This window comes from Mustela nigripes, chromosome 15 (assembly GCF_022355385.1).
Source record: "Mustela nigripes isolate SB6536 chromosome 15, MUSNIG.SB6536, whole genome shotgun sequence".
NCBI classification, from domain to species: domain Eukaryota; kingdom Metazoa; phylum Chordata; class Mammalia; order Carnivora; family Mustelidae; genus Mustela; species Mustela nigripes.
Window position 1 is genome coordinate 22,925,162 of NC_081571.1, and position 22,874 is coordinate 22,948,035.

General features: G+C 40.7%; 1 protein-coding gene across 1 annotated transcript; it reads left to right on the top strand.

Annotated features, from left to right (window-relative positions):
- The first annotated feature begins 1,715 nt into the window (after nucleotides 1–1,715).
- DLEU7 (deleted in lymphocytic leukemia 7) lies at nucleotides 1,716–19,098 on the top strand. The gene is made up of 2 exons (XM_059377861.1): nucleotides 1,716–2,418; nucleotides 18,284–19,098. The coding sequence occupies exons 1-2, from the start codon at nucleotides 1,960–1,962 to the stop codon at nucleotides 18,488–18,490; spliced, it is 666 nt and encodes a 221-aa protein (XP_059233844.1). The 5' UTR covers nucleotides 1,716–1,959; the 3' UTR covers nucleotides 18,491–19,098.
- The last annotated feature ends 3,776 nt before the right edge of the window (nucleotides 19,099–22,874 follow it).

Below are 22,874 nucleotides of genomic sequence, written 5' to 3' on the forward strand. Positions count from 1 at the left end.
ATGTACCATCCCAGAAGCCCCATGGTTCTCTGGCCCTTTCTCTCATATTCCCTAAAGTTCAGTTGGTCTCATAGGTCTCAAAGTCAGCCTGGGATGTAGAACAGTGGGGCCTCAGGTCAGGCTGCGTCTAGTGATTTCAATTCTGCTGTTGGCTGGAATTCCATCTGTCAAGAAGGTTTTGCAGTCAGCCATTTGATAGTGGAAGAGTTAGCCCATGAAACTGGATTTCCTGCTTATCTGGAAAGAGGAGCACCCCAGGAGATCTGACATGCTCTGTGAAAATTAGGGGTTAGTTTTTGCTGGTTAGTCTCTGCTAAACCTAGTGTATTTCAATATTCGAGGATTAAAACATACACACACACACACACACACACACACACTCAAAGAAGGATTTTTCTATTTTTTTTCTCATGAACTTAACTTCATCAAGAGAATCTAATCAACTTCAAACTATTTACTTCCCTCCAAAGTAATTTCCTGTCAATGCACAGACATGCATTTTTACTTAGTTATAATTAGTGTGAACATACTCATTTTTATTTAAGAAAGGTTTTCTTTACCTTGGCATTCAGATTTGTTTTCATAGGCGAAGAAAACACTGGGAACTAGAAGGAACCTTCACTGGAGAGTTGGGAGGATTATATGGGGTCATGTTATCCTAGAGTTGAAGAAACCTTAAAGGACCCCGAATTCCACCCCATATCTCTGATGACCGCCCTTTAGACTAATAGACTCACTGGGGCAGCTTTCCCACACAAAGCCCTCTCCAGTTCTCACTCCACCACACTGAGGGGGGCTGGGGTGGGGGACACTCTCTTCTAAAGGAAGGAGGAAATCCCACCCTCCAGGTGGGGAGGGTCCAGTGTCTGTCATGTTCCTGCACCCTTGTTACCTGCCTCATTTGTGTGATGGAGTTATGTTCAATGAATGGTTTCCCATTAAGGAAGAAAGCCGCCACCAGGCTACTCTGTAACACTCCTCCATACCATTCTCCTCAACTGTGTGCTGCTTTTTAAAAATATATATAAAATGTAATCACACACCAATAGTTTCCAGTCTATCAAAGCGTAAATTTCCCAGTCTTCTCTCCTGAGTCAAGGAAGCAGCGAAGTTAGGTTTAATTAAAAGCAGCAACTATTTGTACAGCTGTCCCTGGGTTCATGGCTCCTAAAAGGATTTAGCTTCAAACTCCCGCTGCCCATGTCCTTGGGGAGTTTCACACAAAGCCATTTGGGCTCCTCCTCTGGGCAATGCCAAACCCTCACTTCCCGAGTCACCTTGGCAGGGAGCCGAAGTGTGTCCTACCCTAGCTGTGCCCTGATGCCTCCTTAGCCATCAGAGTCCCTGAGTGTCTGTGGCATGAGCAAAGCAGAGAAGAGTAGAACGTCCATATACACAAGTTACACAAGTTTGGGGGACAGGGGGCCTTGAAGGTTACTCCAAGAAGTTCCTGAAAATTCTCCCAGGATTGGGAAAGGGGTGGAGGAGGGGATGGGGACACGGTCTACCTTTTGTGAGCTTTCTCTGGCTCTTGGCACCCTTGCTTAGGGTGGTTCTCTTACCTGCCACCCTCAGTACCCAGGGCACGAATGGTCACTGACAGGCATCCTTCAAAGCAGATGGGGGCGGGGTATCCCTGCGGACGGATGCATCTGCACCAAGCCGCACGTTTTCCCATTGAAGTCCTGGAGAAGAGAAAGAACCCGCGCTCAGCATTTGGGGGATTTTCGAGCGCACAAGGAGCCCAGCCTCAGGCAGTCTTGGGTCCCAACGCGCCCTTTCGTACTAAGAATTCAGGGGCCAGCGCAGGCCATCTCCTGCGGGCCTGGGGCGGGGCCAGCCCCACCCTCGAAAGGCAAGAATGCCGAGAAATGTGACCTTGGCGACCCCCAAAGCCCCCGCCTCTCTTACTCACTGCTGCACCTGCCCGCCAGGCGCGCCGAACCGCCGGCAGAGGCGATGGCTAGCCCGGCGCCCTTAGTGGCCTCTATCAGCCACCAAATGGTGGCTCTGCAGACTCTGCAGCTGCTGCAGCAGGAGTGGGGCTGGGGGGACGGTCCGGGCGACCCCGGGAACCCGCAGGATCCAGACCACGTGTCCGCCGCCCCAGGGCATCGCACAGGCCCGCGGCTGGCCCGGCCGGGGCCTGGGCGCCAAGAGGGGGGCGGGGCGCGGGGGGTCAGGAATGGCGGGTCTGGGGCTCAGGCAAGTTCCCCAGAAGTGGAAGTGGTGCGAGGCGCCGAGGGGGGCGCGGAGCTGCTGCCCTTTCCCAGGGGTCGGGTGCCCTGCACCCTGGCCCAGATGGCGATGCGCAGTGCGCTGGCCCGCGTGGTGGACTCGACCTCTGAGCTGGTCAGCGTGGAGCAGACGCTGCTGGGCCCCCTCCAGCAGGAGCGGTCCTTCCTCATCCATCTGAAGGTGAGTCTGGCCTCCAGCACCCCGCTCCAGCGCAGGATCCCGCCACAGGGCGGGGCTGCGGGGCCGGAATGAAGGGATGAAGCCTGGAGGGGCCACCCGTTGCAAAGCGGGGCCATCCACAGGGATTCCGCCTCTGTGAGAGGGAAGGGGGGAGGTGACACCCCTGGGACTTGAGTCCAGGAACTGAGGGGCCCACCTGGGGCCCACCTGGCTGTGGAACTGAAACGCAGGGAGGCCTTGCCAAAAACCTTCCTTCGGAACTCCTTTCTCTCTCTCTCACATAAATCAGCCTCCTGCTCCAGCCCAAGGCCCTTTCCACATGTGCAGCTTCTAGGGGTGGAAGACAGCTGCCCCTGCTTTCCCCTTCCAAGTTAATAACCCTTACTCCAGAGCTTTTAAATGCATGTATTAAGTCCCCTCTGCCTTTTGTGTGAAAAAAAATCACCTAAATTTATTTCAAGTTCCTTCACACTTAAGAATCAAACTTTTTTTTTGCAGAAACCCAATTCCCCACAGAGTTCAGAGGCCTTTACGGAGTCAACCTAAATTGTCATAAAAGTGGGGTGAGAGCCCGGTGCGGCCTGGGTGTTGAAGCGTGAATACTAATGCTAAACTCCTGCTAAGTCGAGCAGCTTGTGTTTGTAGGGCACGTTTCCTCTCATGGTACCAAACTATGTTCCTCAGCCTAGCCAGGGAGCAGAACAGCTACCTCCCCGGCCAGGTGGGACTAGGGAAATCTGCAGATCTTGGGATCCAGTGTCTGCTTTGTCATTGACTAACCTAATTGGTTTACGGTCACAATGTCTTTGGGATCTTCTGGCTTTCCAATTTTGCTTCCTACCTTCCCCTTGGGAGGCCAGCAGAAGGAAATGGGTGGGAGTGATGAAGAAAACTTAGGGGGGTTCCCCAGAGTTGCTATTCTTGCTCTTTAAGTCAAGGTTTGGAAAAAAACTGCTGTGTTTTTAGGTTACTAGACACTGTAAAAGGTTGATCTGAAATTAAATATGATCAAGCAAATGATACAGCCAAATAAGTATTGTTACTCTAATACAATGGCTTCTCAATCACCTGATACTGACATTTTGGGCTGGATAATTGTGGGGCTGTCCTGTGTGTTATAGGATGTTTAGCAACATCCTTGGCCTCAACCCGGGAGATGCCAGAAACCTTACTCCCCCCTCCCCAACAAACTGATACAACCCAATATTCCCAAATGTGTGTTGGGGGAGGGGAAATAAGATTGCCTCCAAATGCGAAGCACTTCCCCACTTACATTAGGAAGTTAAAAACTGAAGCTGCATTTCACTAATGCTTGTGTGTAGAATGACCTTTTTTTGTACCATGAAGAAATAAAAAATCCTACCAAATGAACTATGATGCACCATCTATTATTGTAAGATCACATCAGAGATTTTGGAAACGTGAAAAAGTGTGCATCTTAGAATTGCTGAAATAGGAAGGGTTGTCTGATGTTGGGGCATATACAAGGCACATGTAGGTTGGCAGAAGGAGAGACTGAGTGATCGGCTTTACCTTAGGTGATCTCGGTAGGCTTCTTGGAGGAAGTAATCTTAAAAAAAAAATTAATATTTGCCCCACAGGCATAAAAGGGAAAAATCACGTCAGGGGAGCTGTGTGATCTAAGGCCCAGAAGAAATGAAAAAACTTGGGCTTTGGGGGAACTAAAATTAGTTCATTATGGCAGAAACTTTAACAGGATGATGGACAGGTAAGTGGGGTCTGATGGCAAGAAAGGTCTGTGTGTCATGCAGAGGGCCTTGAATTTTCTTGCAGGCAAAGGTAACCCTTGAAATGACTGAGGCATGGACGTGACCCTAGATAAGTCACAGCAGGTGAGGATGCAGTCTGGGGGTCAGCTTGGAGACCACTGTCCGAGGGCCCAGCCCAGCTCAAGTGCACTGGGGCTCTCTGCTCTGGCCTATAAACTATGCCACTTGAGCTTCATGCCACCGTCCCTTCTACTTGGTCATTCTTCTGATGCTTCCTACTTGACTTTTTGTCCTCAACATTTTCCACCCTTCTCAAGCGTTCTTTATCCAAACCTCAACTAGTTCATTCCTCTTCTGAGAAAATAGAGGCCATCAGACACAAATATCTTCCTCTCTACCTAAAAAAATCTCACTTCTACTCATCTTCTTTCTTGTTTCTAATAGAGAAATGCTGTTTGGTCCCCTCAACCCCCAACCCAAAGTAGCCATCCTATTGGAGTCTGCTGGTCACCTGCAGAGGAGTAATGGGTTCTGAGGGCTCCTGAGAACAGCCTGTGTTTTCAGAAGGGAGAGGTTTCTTTCGATGATTTGTCTCCTGGCCAACATCTCAGAATTTTGCTTGGTTTTTAGTTTGGAGAAAAAAGTAGTATCTTTGGTTGTAAAGGAGTGATTACAAAGAACTTAGACTTAAGGACACAGTTGTCTGTCTTTTCAGGGGGCTGGTTATGCTGACCTGGCTTCATTATTACTAGTGTTAAATTGACTTTTGCATATGCTACAAAGTGTACCACCATAAGTCTAGTGACCATCCATCAGCATACCGTTGATTACCTTCACCCATTTCAGCCATGCCTCAACCCCTTTCTCCTCTGGGAACCACTAGTCTGTTCTCCATATCTATGACTTTGTCTTTGTTTTATTTTATTTGTTCATTTGTTTCATCTTTTAGATTTCACGTATGAGTGAAATCATTTAGTGTTTGCCCTCCTCTGTCTGACTGACGTCACTTAGCATAGTACCCTTAAGGTCCATCCATGCTGTTGCAAATGGCAAGAATTTATTCTTTATTTATGGCTAAGTAATATTCCATTGTGTGTGTGTGTATCTATCTATCTCACCTCTTTTTCCCTTTATCTATCGCTGGACATTTAGGTTGCTTCCATATCTTGGCTATTGTACATAATGTTGCAATAAACACAGGGGTGCATATATCTTTTCAAATTAGTGTTTTCAAATTTTTTGGATAAATACACAGAAGTGGAATAGCTAAGTCATGCAGTAGTTCTGTTCTTAATTTTTTGAGGAATCCCATACTGTTTTCCATAGTGTCTGCACTGATTTACAATCCCACTCACAGTGCCCAAGGGTTCCTTTTTTCCACACTCTGACCAACACTTGTTCTTTCTTTTCTCTTTGATAGCAGCAATTATAACAGGCGTTAGGAGGGGTCTCATTGTGGTTTTGACTTGCATTTCTCTAGTAATTAGTGATGTTGAGCATCTTTTTCATGTGCCTGTTGGCCATCTGTATGTTTTCTTTGAAGAAATGTCTGTTCACATGCTCTGCACATTTTTTAACCAGTAGTTTATTTTTTATGTCTTTGAGTTGTAGGAGTTCTTTTTATGTATTTGGATATTAACCCCTTGTGAGATATTCAGTTACAAATATCTTTTCCCGTTCAATAGGTTGCTGATTCATTCTGGTGATGGTTTCCGGTGCCCTGCAGAATCTCATTAGTTTGATGTAGTCATGTTTGTTTATTTTGCTTTTCTTTCCATTGCCTTTAGAGTCAGATCTGCAAAGATGTTCCTAAGACTGATGTTGAGGAATTTACTGCCTATGTTCTTTTTCCCCCTAGGAATTTTATGGTTTTAGGTCTTAGATTCAAGTCCTTAATACAATTTGAGTTAATTTTTATGTGTAGTGTAAGATAGTGGTCCAGTTTCATTCTTTTGCCTGTGGCTGATAAGTATTCTCATTATCGTTTATTGAAGAGACTGTCCTTTCTCCATTGTATATCCTTGGCTCCTTTGTCATAGATTAATTGTCTATATCTGTGTAGATTTACTTCTGGGCTCTTAATTCTGTTCCAATCTGGTTTGTGTGTTTGTTTTTGTATCAGTATCATCCTGCTTGGGTTACTGTAGCTTTGTAGTATATCTTGAAAGCAGGGAGCATCGTACTTTCAGCTTTGTTATTTTCAATGTTGCTTTGGCTATTTGGGGTCCTTTGTAGTTCCACACACATTTTAGAATGACTGTTCTAACTTCTTTGAAGTATGCCATTGGAATTTTGATAGGTATTGCACAGAACCTATAGATTGCTTTGAGTAGTGTGGATATTTCAACAATATTAAAAATATATATTAATTCTTTCAATCCAAAAACAAGGATTTGTCATTTATTTTGCCATTTGTGTGTGTCTTCTCCAATTTTTTTCTTGTTTTCTTTATTTTTAAATTAAGAACATGTGGATTGATTTTATACACAGAAGGATTTCGGGAGAGTTGTGCTAATGGAAATAACACCTGTGTATCACTTGGAAGTGTGTGGAAACATCCCTCTAACATCAGTTCCCTCCCACAGTGTTAGTTGCCACAGAGAGGAGGGGGACTCACTTGAACTAAAGCCCTCGGCCCAAATGAAAGGCATTAGGGACCCAAAGTAAAGACAGTGCAGGACAGCTCAGTGATCTGGTCCTGTGAAGCCTTTCAAACCTACTATGCCACTTGCTGCTGTAGGCCCTTGGGAAAATTATTCAGCCTTCCTGTGCCTCAGTCTCCTTTCCTTAAAGTGGAGATAGAGGTATCTAACCTTATAGGGTTATTAGGATAATGCACATGAAGACTTAGCTAGTGGCTGCCCATACAAACTCTCAATACCTTTGAAATTTATCATTATTATTATTATAATTATTAACAAGTTTATGTCTCATGTTCTCATTGACTATTATTATTGTGAGTTCCAGCCTTGATATTGATGGATCTAGCCCACGGACTCTATTTACTTTTCTGAGTCTGTTGACAAAGGCAGAGTTAGGATGACCCAAGGAGATTTCCAAGAAGTCTCCACTATCCAGAGGTCAGCTTTAGCCCATACCTGATGACTGACTTAGAGATGCTGCCACTGAATGACTTGCTGATCAAGCCACTGAGGCTTAAGGAAGTGAAATTTTCAGGCATGGAGGCAGAGAAACTCTCAGCACAATACTGATGGATATTTTTATAGTATTTTACTCTTTTTTGAAGAAACCGACACTTAATATTCTTTTTGAATATTTAGAGATTATCATACATTCAAAACATGCATGAAGTGAGCTTTTTTATAGTGGATAAAAAAATACTTCATAATCCTGAGTCTTGTTAAATTTGTTGGAGAGGCTAGAGTTAATAACCTGCTAGACAAACATTTATTATAGAAGGAGACTGAGACTCAGAGGAATTTAGGATTTTGCTAAAGATCTCACAGCTGGGAAGTGATGGCCCATGGCTCAAACATGGTTTTGCCTTTTTTTCTTTTTTTTTTTCTGTCATATCACAGTGCTGGATTAGAGAGGTGAGATGACCATCATGCAGAAATAAAGTCCATAAGTGTGTACAGCGGGTTGGATATGCTGTGCACTGCACACTGCTTGGGGTGCAAGAATCACCTTGTAGACTGGATATCTTGGTCAGCTTGGGCTGCTATGACAGCATGCCATAGACCAGGTGGCTTAAGCCACAAACATTTATTTTCTCATTGTTCTGAAGGCTGGAAAGCTGAAGATCAAAAATTTGGTTTCTGGTAAGGTCTTTCTTCCTGGCTCGCAGACTGATGCCTTCCCACTATGTCTTGAATGGCTTTTTCCTCTGTACCTGGTTAGAGAGAGGGAGAGATATTGGATATATCTCTCTCTTCTTACAAGGACACCAATCCTACTGGAGTAGGTCCCACCCTTATGACCTCATACAACCTTAATTACCTCCCTAAAGGTCCTTTTTCCAATACAGTCACACTGGGTTATGTTTCAACACACATTTTTTTTTTTGTGGGGGTGGGGGGACACAATTTAATCCATTATATGGGTGATTTGTGTGTCTCTTTATATGAGGGCCACTTTACATAGTGACCCAAAGCACCAGGTGAATGTAGGAAATCATTATTCGACTAGTAATAACTATCAAGAATGCCTTAGGCACTCACCACTCAAAGGGAGCATAGAAACATGCAGAGGACCAGACAGAAGCCAGTCCAGGATTTTAAGAACTGCTGAAAATGACCAACTCACACAGACACCATTAACCAAGCCAATTATGAAGTCACTCTGATTTTTTCTGTCTTCCTTTGAGAGTCAAAAACATTTATAGTTTCCAAGAGTTCTGCTCTGGTGCAAGTTTCATGGAAACTATGGCTGATGCCAACTTTCAGAGGCAGGAGAACTTTCCTGCTATTATAGATTAAACTTGCCTGTGAGTTCACCCATTTCAATTAGCTGATCTGGTGCCAGTTATTCTATCACGTTCCGTGGTCCTTGCTGGTTTTCTCATTCTACATACCAAGCGTGGGGGTTATAAAATCACTGGCTTTGGCTTCATGGTCACTGCTAATGCTCTTTGCAAATTGCAAGTGTGAACATTGGGTCACTCAGAGGAAGACGTTGGTGATGAGTGCTTTTTTTTCCCCATTAACGTGAGTGTGAAGCCAGTTTCTGCAAATTTGGGAATTGTGTCTTTAAAAATTACTTACAAACTATTGAAGGAATAAATGCTCAGAGCTACATGATTATAGCATAGACAGGGAATTGCTCTTCATTTGGGATAAAATCGTGGTGTTCTGGGACAAAAAGGCCCAGTGACTACTCTTTTAATAGCTTCATTACAGCTTTGTCCTTGCTCATAACGTGAGTGATAGGAAAATCAGTACATGTACAATTGCCAAAATGAGAATTTGGGGAAAGATATCTCAGGAAGGCCCTAAAACAAACCTGCTATGTTTAACATCTTGATGGAAATGCTGCCGTGCTTTGTTCTATAATTTTAGGGTTTGCCTTGTGTGCATACCTGAATCAAGAACTTGTATCCATCACAAAGCTCTTAGTAACTGGACTTTTCTAATGAAAATGGTACCATACCCAAAGCAAATGCATAAGGGTTCTTAGTTCCTTGTGAGCGTTTGCACTGGGTACACCACAAGTAAAAATGTTTAATTTCCTGTGGACGATAGACTTTTTATGGTGACTGGCAGATACTTTGGTTCTTCATTGAGTGTTTTATTAACACACAGTTACATATCTATTTGAGATTGACTGTGGGTTCAGGCCACTGGGGGCTCCTCTGGGCCCTATGAATTTGTAGTTCAAAGCCAGATGCTGATGAACCAAGGGGACAATTTGTGTAGTATGCTATTTCTGCTAGCATGGTTTTCACACCATCCCTCTACATAGAGAAATGGCTTTCCAATTTTATGGACATATCCAGTATGGGGGTGGATGATGGGTCTGGGGAACGACTCTGTTCTCCTTCGTATGTCCCAGCACTTGGCACCTTTAGTGGAGAGTGGTCTGCTGAAGTTCATTAAGGTCAGGAGGCCCCCACCACAAAAGCTGGGGAAAGACCTTTCTTCAGTGCTCTCCATAGGGGACATTGGGCATTCAGGGCCAACTAGAAAGGACAATGTGAGAAGAAACAAGTTTGTGGAAGCCATTGCAAGAGACTGTAGCTTGAGATGTGACTGTCTTGAAAAGAACCAACTTATTTTAAAGACAGTGGTGAAGGGGATATGAGCTGATTTATAGTTTATATAGATGGAGAAGTGATTTTGAAGGTGATGAGGAAGGAAAAAAAAACTAAAAATCTTCCTTGTGGATTCTTTAAAAGTTATCTGCATAAAGTCATATTGTATTTTTGACTTTATTATCCGCTGGTGTTGGTTTCAGAAAATAGGCTTTGAAACTGACTGTCAAAGCCAGATTCTTTTTGCCTTCAAGACTTCAGTTTTGATGGGAGTGTTTATTTTCAGTACAAAGCTAAAAAAAGCCTTAGCTTTTCTTCCCTTTTGGACTTTGCAGGTGCATTTGCAGTCGCTCAAGGATTCCAGATGTGTGCATTCCTAATAAACACAAAGCATAATGCAGAAAAGTGCAAGTGTGGCAGTTTTTCTAAGAGACCTCCCGTATGCTGGGCAGGAGAGAACAGAGTGGAGGAAGAGAGAGCTCCAGCTAGGGGGGTCGCTGATTAGCTCGGAATTGGCTTGACATGGGAGGTAGAAGTTTCCATGCCTTGAATATCTTCCAGACAGCCAAACCCTCTCAATTATGTTGCAGCGAAGTGGGATGGGCCAACAGACCAATCTCAATTTGGATGTGACCAATGCCAACTGGAGCTTTGTTAACACTCAGTTAACCTTAAGAAAAATAGTGTGAATATAGGGTCAAAAAAGAAACATTCATTTGTAGACATTTTTGTTCCATCTCAAAGCTAGTTTGGTGCCTCCCTGCTCGCCGGCATGGTATCCCCGCTCATCCCCCGAGGACATCTGAGGCTCCGTAATTTCAGTTCCCCAGTCTGTCTCCCACTATGGGTAGCAGGCTCTGCTCTCCACGTCATCATAGTACCCAGCCCGGTTTCTAATTTGGGGTGGGTCTTGATGAACATTTGAGTTTGGGAAGAGAGGATTCTTTAGGATTCACTAGCACCCTTGCTGGATTGTAGGGTAGCACTATTTTTAACTTTTTGAGGAAAATCCATACTGTTTTCCAGAGTGGCAGTACCAGCTTGCATTCCCAACCCTTTCTATCTTGTTAACATCTCTTGTTTCCTGTTGTTGTTACTTTTAGCCGTAATGACAGGCATAAGGTGATATCTCATTGTAGTTTTGATTTGCATTTCCCTGAAGCCAAATGATGTTGAGCATTTTTCATGTGTATGTTAGCCATCTGTATGTCTCTCCATGTCTTCTGCCCATTTCTTACCTGGATTTTTTGGTTTTGGGGTGTTGAGTTTGATAAATTCTTTATAGATTTTGGATATTAACTCTTTATCAAATAAGCCATTTACAAATGTCTTCTCCCATTCTGAAGGTTGCCTTTTAGTTTAGGGGGAAAAGAGCAATTTTTTCTTTATTTTAGAAAAATAATAAATAAATACATAAATACATAAATAAATAAATAATAAAAAAAGGTACCCCTCATTTGCTGTGTGACTTTGGTACATTGATTCATCTCTCTCAGTCACATTTCTTCATCAGTCATTCATGGATGGTTGTGAATCTTGAGTGACCCTAGATAGATCAGAAGCCTGGCCTTGGATCCTGCACCTAGCAGGTTGGGTCAGACCAGTGTTTTTTAAAATGCTGGCTTGCCATGTGCTCTCCATGTTTGGAAGTGCCCAGGGACTTCATTGTGGCACTCAAGGCTCCCACATTAGTTTGTGTGCTGGTTCCCAGCACAAAGCTCTGTTCTTTTCAGTCTGGACTTCTTCCAGTCCCAGCCCCTACTTGACTTCAGGCCTTTGCTGTGTTATTCGTTCTCTAATTGTGAGGGCCATCTCTTCCCTGAAAGGCAAAGACTGCATTCCCTGGTGCCAGCTGTCTTGGAACATCTGTACAGCTTTCCTGGATGCCTCATCCTAACCCCCATCCCCTTCTGCAAAGGCCGACAGCATTCTGATGCTCTTGACCACTTTTTTTTTTTTTAAATTGGGGTTAAAAAAGGGGCATAACCCAAATTTGACTATTTTTAGTGTATAGTTTAGCAGTATCAAGAACATTCAGATTATTGTGCAACCAATCTCCATAATTTTTTCATCTTGTAAATCTGAAACTCTGTACATATTAAGCAACAAATCCCCATTACACTTCTCCTCACCTCTGGCAGCCACCATTCTTCTCTCTGTTTCTGTGTGAGTTTGACGACTCTAAATATTGCATGTAAGTGGAATCATACGGCGTTTATCTTTCTGTGTCTGGGTTATTTCCGAGAGCGTAATGTTCTCAAGGTTCTTTCATGTTGGAGCACGTCTCAGGATTTCCTCCCTCTTTAAGGCTAAATAGTATTTCATTCTATGTATATACCATGGTTTGTTCATTCATTCATTTGTCAGGGGACCCCTGAGCTGCTCTCACTTCTTGGCTACTGTATATAGTGCTGCTGTGAACATGGGTGTGCAAATATCTCTTTGAAATCCTGATTTGAATCTTTTTGAATATGTATTCTGGAAGTGGAGTTGCTGGATCACATGGTAATTGCATTTTTAATTTTTTTGAGGAGTCTTTATGCTGTTTTCCGTAGTGGCTGCATGATTTTAGATTCCCACTGGCAGCACACAAGGGCCCAGTTTCTCCACATCTTCACTAACACTGGTGATTTTCAGGATTTTTTCAACAGTAGTCATTCTAGTGGATATGACGTGTGCTCAAGCACTCTTCTTTGTGCCTTAATCTTATTCTGTGTGACCTCTCTACTACTGAACAGCTTAGATAGTTTCATCTCACCAATTAGGTTCTTAGCTTCTATAGAGCATTTTGTTCTGTAATTTTCTGTCCTTCCTTCCTCCTCTCTCCTTGTTGCCGACCTCCCATCTAGAGGAGTACTTTATACACAACCTTAGATGAATGGAGTGCCTTATAAATTCAGGGTTTGCATGACCATGAGCTTATTTGACCTTCAAAATCTCTTTGTGTGGTAGCTATTTGTTTCTACCTTATACATTAGAGAACTGAATTTTTCAGAGATTAAAAAAGATGTCTTGTCCACAGGTGGCCTGTCAAAGGGACAGAACCAGGGCTCTGATGGCAAGTCCAGTGCTCATGAAGGGGAAATCCCAGCATTCCAGGGGTCTTTGCAGGTGCCTGGAGGGCTGCCATCCTAACTAACATCTAGAAAATCCTTTTTGCTGTATAGAATAACATGCTCACAGCTTTTGGAGATTAGGACATGGACATCTTCAGGAGGCCATTATTCTGTCTACTACAGGGCAGATTTCAGCTAAGAATTAAGGGGAAAAAAATGTTCTTGAAATTAGAGCTAAGGGTTGCCTCCTAAGCACATGGGTTTCTCCTGTGTGGCAAACAGTGTGACACCAGGTGTGCTCCAGAAAGGATTCACACGTCAGAAAGGGCTTTGTATGAGAATTCTACAGTGCTTGGATTATGAGTCTATAAATGTCTGGTTTTCTGTAGGGTTGGGTCTTTGTGTTTTTACCATAGCCCCCATCCCCTTTCACTGGACATTTAGATATATGCTCTTGTGTCTCAATGCTCCTACTAGGTTATCAGCTTTTTATAGACTAGGTACCCATGTCTTACTGCTTTTTACCCAGTGTGTTCAATCATGTAGTGGAGACTTCACATGTTTGAAATAAATGTATTTGTTTCATTAACTGAGTCTGAGGCCATTACCCCAGTAGATGAGTTGAGTCACTATAAAATGTAAATGTCGCCTATCAGTTTGAAGCACTGTAACAACCAACACATTTCATATCCACAGTCTGAAATTATACAAGGCTTTAGACGTTCCAAAACCTGTCTTTAGATTGCTCAGTCAGAGCGTTCTAATGCTGGCAACGTACTCAAAACCCTGTGAAGGGTATGACATCATTTCTGAAAGCATCTGGGACTTGCTAAATAAAAGCTGCTGGGTGGATGTGTCCTGTCATTGAATGGAAAGCAGCAAATATGAAATCATCATGAGCATCGATCATGGGATTTTCTACTGAAAGTCCATGAGCCATTCAATATGCCACTGTCTCAATGCTGTGATTTTTGGCCCCCATCTATACAACAGAATCAGTAGAGGTTTGGCTGGAGGCCATGATCACTGGATCCACAGTTAGCCTTCAGACCCCAGGAAGAGAAGCAACCACCTGTTTTATTTTTCCATCCCCAGGCTTAAGAGTCCCATGGAAAGCCTGTGCCTATTAATTTGTTTTCTTTGACTGTTAATATTGTTGAGAAAGGATTAAAAAACTGTACTAAAAGGGTAAAATAAAGAGACTTTGCAAAGCTTGCCAGAGATCTGAAGTTTACCCAGGGCCTCAGGGACCAGTGCAGCCCAGCAGTGGAATTTTATTATATGTATATTTTCCCCAAATGATGCCTTCTTTGATTCTTTACAGTAAACGTGAAATTGACTTCAGATTTTAGGCCCACAAACATATTTTTAAGGCATTTTAATCTTATTTGGGTGATGAATGCCTTTGCAGACTGGCTAATAGGCACACGTCAGCGCACATTTCAGTGGTTCCTTCAATTTTGAATTTCTCTTTGCATGTTGTCTTTGATCCTTCCACTTTGTACTTAGAGTTGGATTATTTCTGTAAAGCAAGCAGACAATTTCTCTTGATGTGGATCTGGCGTAGTAGTCCAGAAGGCATTACTCCATCTCAACTTTCCCATTCCCAAGCAATATGTAGGAACATAGGTTACTCCATGGACTATGGGACGGATTATCTACGTAACCCCTTGATACCTTCTGAGCAGAAATGAGCAAAACGCAAAGGCGGGGAAGCAAGAATGCTTTAAATAGGAAGAAAAAAACAAGAAGCATGGTAGGCTGTGAATGCTTGAGTAAAGGAACTGTGGCTTGTTGTGTTGATCTTTCTGTCCCAGCCCCTCACTCACACTGGAGTCCGGCTGCCATTGTTGGCCAAACTCAACAGATGAATGTTTGTTCTGTTTCCCAGAAAATGTTCTCTAATAAACACTTTGCCAGAAACCCAGGTCCTTCTCACCCAAGTGACAGAGTTTTTGTTAGGGAGAAGAATAGCTTCTCTTTCCACATAGAAGTAGGAAGAAAACCCTAGTTCCAAACTTCAGTTCAGCTTTTAGTTCTTCCATTTTCTTTTGGATTATCTGTTTTTTTTTTCTTGTCCTAAGTTCTTGAGTTGAATTCTTAGCTCATATTTTTCAGTGATTATTCTTTACTTTTATGGCATTCTCAATGCAGGTGTATCCCCCAAATTTGTGATATACTATTTCCATAATTGTTCAGTATAAAGTATTTTAAAATTTCAATTATTTTTTCACTGATCCATGAATTATTTGGAAGTAGATTTTTAAGTCATGTATGTATTGGGAAAGTTATGTTATTGATTTCTCATTTATTTGTATTATTATTTATATGATATAGACTTCTAGATATTCGTTGAGAATTTGCTTCTAGTGTATTACAATAGAGTCATATATCTTTGGGAAAATTTGTATTTGCTTATCTTTATTGGACCAAGCTTGTGATTAGTGTTTTAGTCTTTTCTCTCCAAGTTGATCATTTTGTTGTTTGATTTTTTTCAGTGTCTGAGTAAGCTGGGTAGAAATCAGCTTTTATGTTTGTGGATTGGATGTAAATTAAGATAATCATATTAGGCACACACGAAGTATAGAACTGTTATCCTTCTTGAGGAATAGGTCCTTTTATTAACTGTAGTTTATTTTATCCCTAATAATGATTTTCCTGGCTTTGTTTCAACTCTTCTTTGCTGTGTATATGTTTTAGCATCCATTTACTTTAAGTCTTTAGGTGTTTTTAGTTTTGAATGTGTTCCTTGTAAATAATTTATCAATAGATTTTTAAAAAATTAATCTGGTAACCACATATTTCAAAATGTGTCTGATTTAATGCTTTCTATTCACCTTGATTTATGTTTGTATATTTCTTCCTTTTTACCTTCTAAAAACAGAATCAATTAAGTTTTCATTTTCCTTTTATCTGCTGATTTTGAAGTTTTACATATTACGTCTATCCTTTAATGATAAGCCTTACATTTCTCACATGCATACTTAAAATATCTGAAATTTATCAACTTCATCACCTTTCTGAATATCTATAATGCCTTAGAATGCCAGTCCCTCCTACATGTTACTACTATTCAGGATTTTGGAACCATCTCGTTTTTGTAAGTCCCAAGTTAATGGTTATAATTTTGGTTTTGAACATCAGTTCTTGAACATCATATTTTTAAGTTTGTTTGTTCACTGTGGCTTCTTGCATCTCATTCTTTCCTTTTGAGATGAATGTCCCCTATCTGAATTATATCTCTAGGAAAATATGACAGTGAAGGTAGTAACTACTGTTTTCCTTTAAAAGGAAGGCATATTTATTTTACCCTGACATTTAAATAATAGTTTTATTGAATTAAAAAAAATTCTATGTTGACAATTATTTGAAAAGTTATCCCATTCTTTTCTAGGTTTTGGTCCTTGTAGCTTGGCTGTTGGCAGTCTGTCCTGTCATCCCTTGAAGGTCATCCACTCCACCCCTACCCCCTGCGCCCAGTTGCTTTTAAGAGTAGTTTTGCCTTAATAAGTTTAGATTTGAATCTCATTTCACTTATTCTGTTCAAGGCTGATTTTATATCCTGAATCTATGTTCATGATCCTGGATTCATGTTTTGGATCAATTTTGAATAATTCTTATCCATTATTCTCTTTGACTATTGTTTCCCTTCTTCTCCCCCAACCCTCTCTTCTATCATCCATGTTATTTAACTTTCCATACATATTTCCCATGTCTGGCTTTTTATCTTGCATTCTGAGTAATTTTCTCATATTCATCATCTAGTTTACTGTGCCTTATTTCGAATGTATTTATTCAGGTGTCTAAATTGTCTATTGAGTTTTTAATTTGTCACAATAGTTTCTAGAAATGGTATTTGGTTCTTTTCCAAGCCTGTTTTTACTTAAAGTGTTTCTGATTCCTTCTTTTATATTTTTAATCACTTTAAACATATTTTATAGTTTCTAGCTCAAATACTTGGAGTTTATACTGCCCTGTATTGGTATCTGCTATATCATGGTGGGTTATATTTTAAATTTCATATTCTGAGTTTGTCTTTGACAAAGTGTTATGGGAATACTACTGTGGGGCATGGGTTGTAGACTTGTCCCCATGGAATAGGCTTTTATTTGCTTTTACCATGTGTCCATGGATATTTTAGCCCAGTTCCAATTTTTAAGCCACTTCTTAGCATGAGTGTTCCCAGAACATGTATCTGGTACAGAGGGCAGCTCCCAGCTTTAGCTGTTGGGTAGCAAAGGTCAACAGTTACACATTCTTGGGGCAACTTTATCCTCCACCCCAAACCCAGCTCCAGATTAACTTTCTTTTTTTTGATGAATATTGGTGGGCAGCTAAAATAGTCTACTTTTTCTTTATCTCTGTCCATTAGGGATTTTCATGGTTTTCTTGCAATGCCAGAAAGGATATTTGCTCTATTTTATTTAGACTTCAGTTTCCTCAAAGGGTTTTAGGGAAAATAAGTGTGCCATGTTATCAAAACCAGAAGTCTGTGAAGAGCATTTACATGTATTTAAAATAAATTATATATTCAACATTATCTCTGGTATGGAATAATTTTATTTGTTTGTTTATTGGAATAATTTTAGTGTACCATTTCTATACAATGGATTTTAGAATATGAAGCATTTGGGAAATAAAAATCTAGTTATTTCATTCTTTTAAACTACCTGGGAACTATTCTTTCTAAATTTGCATTGGAAAGTTCTTGACACTATGTTCATTATATACCATATCCTGTGTTGGAATTTTGAAGACTGTGAGTATGGAATAATAGGAACAGAGGCTATTTGTGTATTCTTCAAAGCTCTGTTATGAACAAATAACAGAAACTCAACTCCAAATGGCTGAAGTAAAAAGGCATATTTATTGATTCAGATAACCAAAAAATCCTGGGGCTTATTTTTCAAGTATAGCTGGATCAATATACTCAGATAATATAATTAGAATCGATTTCTTTTAATCCCTTGGTTCTGCTTTTTTTTTTTTCTTTTTTTTCTTTTTCCTCTACTGACTTCCTTCTCATGTGGGTTCTCCCCTTATGGTGGCAGGATGCTTTCCAAAAGCCCCAGTTAAAAAGAACTTCTCTTTCCCAGTCCAAAAGACATTCTAGAACTGTAGCTTATTGTTCTGTGTTAGGTCACCTGTCCATTCCTGACCAAGCCAAAATGATTGAAGGGTGGTCATCTCTAATTGGCTGATCCCTGGAGTTGTAGAGTGGGTGGAGTCAGCTTTGGCCAAATCACATAGGCTGAAGATGGAGGAGAGTAGTTCCCTCAGAGAAAAATTGAGGTCCTGTGATGGGAAGAGATGGGAATGGAAATGTCCCCATAACCTATCTAATTGCTTATGTTTGCTGTTTATTTCAGGATAGTGTTGAGTTTAGAAACATCTGCAGTCATTTGGCTCTACAAATTCAAGGACAACAGTTTGACAGAGATTTGAATGCTGCCCACCAGTGTTTGAAGACAATAGTCAAGAAGCTGATTCAGTCACTTGCTAATCTTCCTTCAGACGCCCACATGGTAGCCTGTGCTTCTTTGAGACAAATCTTACAGAATCTCCCAGACATATGAAGGCCCAAGGCACCAGAATTAAAACCCAGCTGGTACTGCCAGGCGAACTGGGTAGCTTATGTTCATAATAGAATCAGCAGACAATAGATGCTTTTACCCCAGTAAGGAGAGACTTGTTGACATATACAGAAGTCTGACTAATGGCATCTGTACCCTTTAGATAACAGCATGTTGGTGAAAAATTTTTAAGGCAGTAGTTTACATTTTTAAGTATGTTGACATATTTGCTTACTTTTTGATTGAAATATATTCTACTTTGTGAAACTGATTGGATTATATATGTATATATTTACTGATTCATATTAAGTATTAGTTTTGATCAAATGATACATTTATCTATACTTATATTAACGTAGGACTATGAGGTTTAATATGGTTATATAATATGGTTATTTATATATGGTTATATGATTAAAGCCTCATGATTCTTAAAATTATCTTGAATAAATAGGATATTTGATAATTTATATGTTTTCCGTACTAACCACTTCATTTGATGTTATGAAAATGATCTTTAGATGTTGTAGGATCACATGTGTCAGTAATTATGAGTTCCAATCCTGGCATTAATAACTTACTGTTGGACAGGAAAATAGTTGCTTCTAAGCCTTGTGCTTTCATACACTGATTTGTAAATTTACAATGATAATGAGCTATGAAGTACCAAGGATATATGATATGTAAACACAAAGTACAGTATTATTAAAGTCTCCTGTGGAAACATGTAGCTCTTCTTACTGTTTCTAAATATTCCAATTGAAGTAGGAAATTCCTGTGAAAAACAGGAGGGAGTGGATACACTGGCAGGTTTCCCTAAATATTTAGAGCTGGGGAAAGAAAGGCTAACTTTTTTTTTGCAACAATGATCTGAATATGCTTAGGAAAAACTAAATTTCCTGTTGTTTAATGATGACTGTATTGAAAACCAGCTTATACACACACACATATACACACACACTCCTTCTTTTGCCTGTAGTATCAAGTCTTGCCTCTCAATAGGGGCATTTATATCACTATGCTCTTATCTTATAGAATTTCCTCCAATCTTTAAAAAACACTTCCCCCAGCAACTACTTTATTTCTCTCCTCCCCTATGAGCAAAACTCATGGAAATCCTCCCAATTATTTGCCTACAATTCTTTTTTTTTTCTTTTCCAATTCCCTTCTGAACTTCCTTTAAATGAATTTTGTGCCCACACTCCACCAAAAATATTCTTGTCATGACTTCCGTTGACTGCTCACTGATGAGTTCATAGTAAATTCTCAATCCTCATCTTACTTGATTTATCAGCTGTTTTTGACATGGTTGACTACTCCTTCCTTGAATCATCTTATTTTAGTTTTCAGATCAGCAGACTTTCTTGGTTTTACCTCACTAACTCACTCACAGAGCTGTTTCTTATTTCCTCCAGTTGCCCTGACTTCTTAATTTTAGAATTCTTCAGGCTTGGTCTTGGTACTTTTTCTGTATTACACTTATTCCACAGTGATTCTAAATACCAGGTATTCACCAATGATGCCAAGACATATTCTTTCACCCTGAACTCCAGATTCCTGTAGCCAAATCACTACAGAGTATGTCTACTTAAAAGGCTTTTTCAATCCCAAAACAGAATTCTTGATGCCCAAATCTGCTTCTCCCTCATCTTCTAATTCTCACTTGGTGGTATCTTACACCATTCTAGCCACATATGCAAAAAGAACATTGAAATCATCCTTGACTCTTTGATTACTCTCACATATAGTCACTCAATCAACAAATCCTAATGGCTCAACTGTCAAAATATATCCCAAGTCATGTCACTTCTCACCACTTCCATAGCTATGACCGTAGTCCTGTTCCTGCCTGGAGCAACACAGTACTTTCCTAAATGGCCACACTACTTCAGTGCCCTCTCTCTGTTATTTAGTCTATTATCTATTAGCCACAGTAATATAAATCAAACTGATTACTCCTCTACTCTCAATCTACCAATGGTTTCCCTTCTTACTGAGAATAAAATTCAAATTCTGTCTCTGACCCAACTCCTACTCTGTTTCTACTCCAATAATATTAGTCTCTTTGCTGAACTCACTTCTTCAAACACAATTAGTTTTATAGCCTTTGTGTTACCCTTTCCTCTGCCTTAAAGACTTCTCTCCCATCTACTTCAAGTAGGTCTCTACTCCAGGGCCCTTCATTAAAGAGGCCTTCTCTGGAAGACACAAAGAAATGGAAAAAATTTCCATGCTCATGAACTGGAAGAACAAATATTGTGAAAATGTCTATGCTACCTTAATCTATGCATTTAATGCAATGCCAACAATTTTTTTTCAAAGAAATGGAATAAATAATCCTAAAATTTATATGGAACTAGAAAGAAAGACCCTGAATAGCCAGAGGAATGTTGAAAAAGAAAACCAAAGTTGGCAGCATCACAATTCCAGACTTCAAGCTCTATTACAAAGCTGTCATCATCAAGACAGTATGGTACTGGAACAAAAACAGACACATAGGTCAGTGGAGCTGAATAGAGAGTGAAGAAATGGACCCTCAGCTCTATGGTCAACTAATCTTTGACAAAGCAGAAAAGAATGTCCATTGGAAAAAAAAGACAGTCTCTTCAACACCTGATGTTGGGGAAATTGGACAGCCACATGCAGAAAAATGAAACTGGACCATTTCCTTACACAACATATAAAAATAGACTCAAAATGGATGAAAGACCTCAATGTGAGACAGGAATCCATCAAAATCCCCGAGGAGAACACAGGCAGCAACCTCTTCGACCTCAGCCACAGCAACTTCTTCCTAGAAACATCACCAAACTCAAGGAATGCAAGGGCAAAAATGAACTACAGGGACTTCATCAAGATCAAAAGCTTTTGCACAGCAAAGGAAACAGTCAAAAAAACAAAAGAAAACTGACAGAATGGGAGAAGATATTAGCAAATGACATATCACATAAAGGACTAGTATCGAAAATCTAGAAAGAACTTACCGAACTCAACACCCAAAGAACAAATAATCCAATCAATAAATGGGCAGAAGACATGAACAGACATTTCTGCAAAGAAGACATCCAGATGGCCAACAGACACATGAAAAACTGCTCAACGTTACTCGGCATCAGAGAACTACAAATCAAAACCACACTGAGATAGCCCCTCACACCAGTCAGAATGGCTAAATTTAACAAGTCAGAAAATGACAGATATTGGAGAGGATTCGGAGAAAGGGGAACCCTCCTACACTATTGGTTGGAATGCAAGCTGGTGCAGCCACTCTGGAAAACAGTATGGAGGTTCCTCAAAATGTTGAAAATAGAGCTACTCTGCAACCCAGCAATCACACTACCGGGTATTTACCCTAAAGATACAAATGTAGGGATCCGAAGGGGCACATGTACCCAAATGTTTACAGCAGCAATGTCCACAACAACCAAACCATGGAAAGAAACTAGATGTCCATCAACAGATGAATGGATAAAGAAGATGTGGTGTATATATGCAATGGAATACTATATAGCCATCAAAAAACAGAAATCTTGCCATTTGCAATGACGTGGATGGAACTAGAGGGTATTATGCTAAGTGAAATAAGTCAATCAGTGAAAGAAAGTTATCATATGATCTCTCTGATATGAAGACTTTGAGAGGCAGGGTAGGGGACCAAGTGGGGAGGAGGGAAAAAAGGAAACAAGTTTGGATGGGGAGGGAGACAAACCATAAGAGACGCTTTTTTAAAAGATTTTATTTATTTATTTGACAGACAGAGATCACAAGTAGGCAGAGAAGTGGGCAGGGAGAGGGAGAGAGAGAGGCAGAAACAGGCTTCCTGTAAAGCAGAGAGCCTAATGTGGGGCTCGATCCCAGGATCCTGCTGAAGGCAGAGGCTTTAACCCACTGAGCCATCCAGGTGCCCCCATAAGAGACTCTTAATCTCACAATACAAACTAAGGGCTGCTGGGGGTGGGAGAGGAGGAATGGGTTGGCTGGGTTATGGACATTGGGGAGGGTATGTGCTATGGTGAATGCTGTGAAATGTGTAAGCCGGATGACTCACAGACCTGTATCCCTGGGGTAAATAATACATTATATGTTAATTTTTTTAAAAAAGGCTCTTTCTAACTCTTATCAAAAATAGCATCCCTTTTTACTCTCTATCCCTTCTCCCTGCTCTGTACTCTTCATAAGGCCATCTTATAATGGCCTAAATTTATGTTTTTATTGACCATTGTAGTGGATTGAATGGTGGCCCCCAAAGGGTATGTCTCTGTCCTGATCAGTAGAATGTGTGACTATTACCATATATCCCAAAAAGTGAATATGACCTTAGATAGTAACAGAGGTGATTACATTACAGATAATGAGATTAGATTTTCTGAGATTATCTGAGTAGATT

Coding starts and splice junctions, on each gene's coding strand:
- DLEU7 (XM_059377861.1), top strand. CDS start 1,960: ATGGCTAGCCCGGCGCCCTTAGTGGCCTCTATCAGCCACCAAATGGTG. Junction 2,419..18,283: donor CCTTCCTCATCCATCTGAAG/GTGAGTCTGGCC, acceptor TGTTTATTTCAG/GATAGTGTTGAGTTTAGAAA.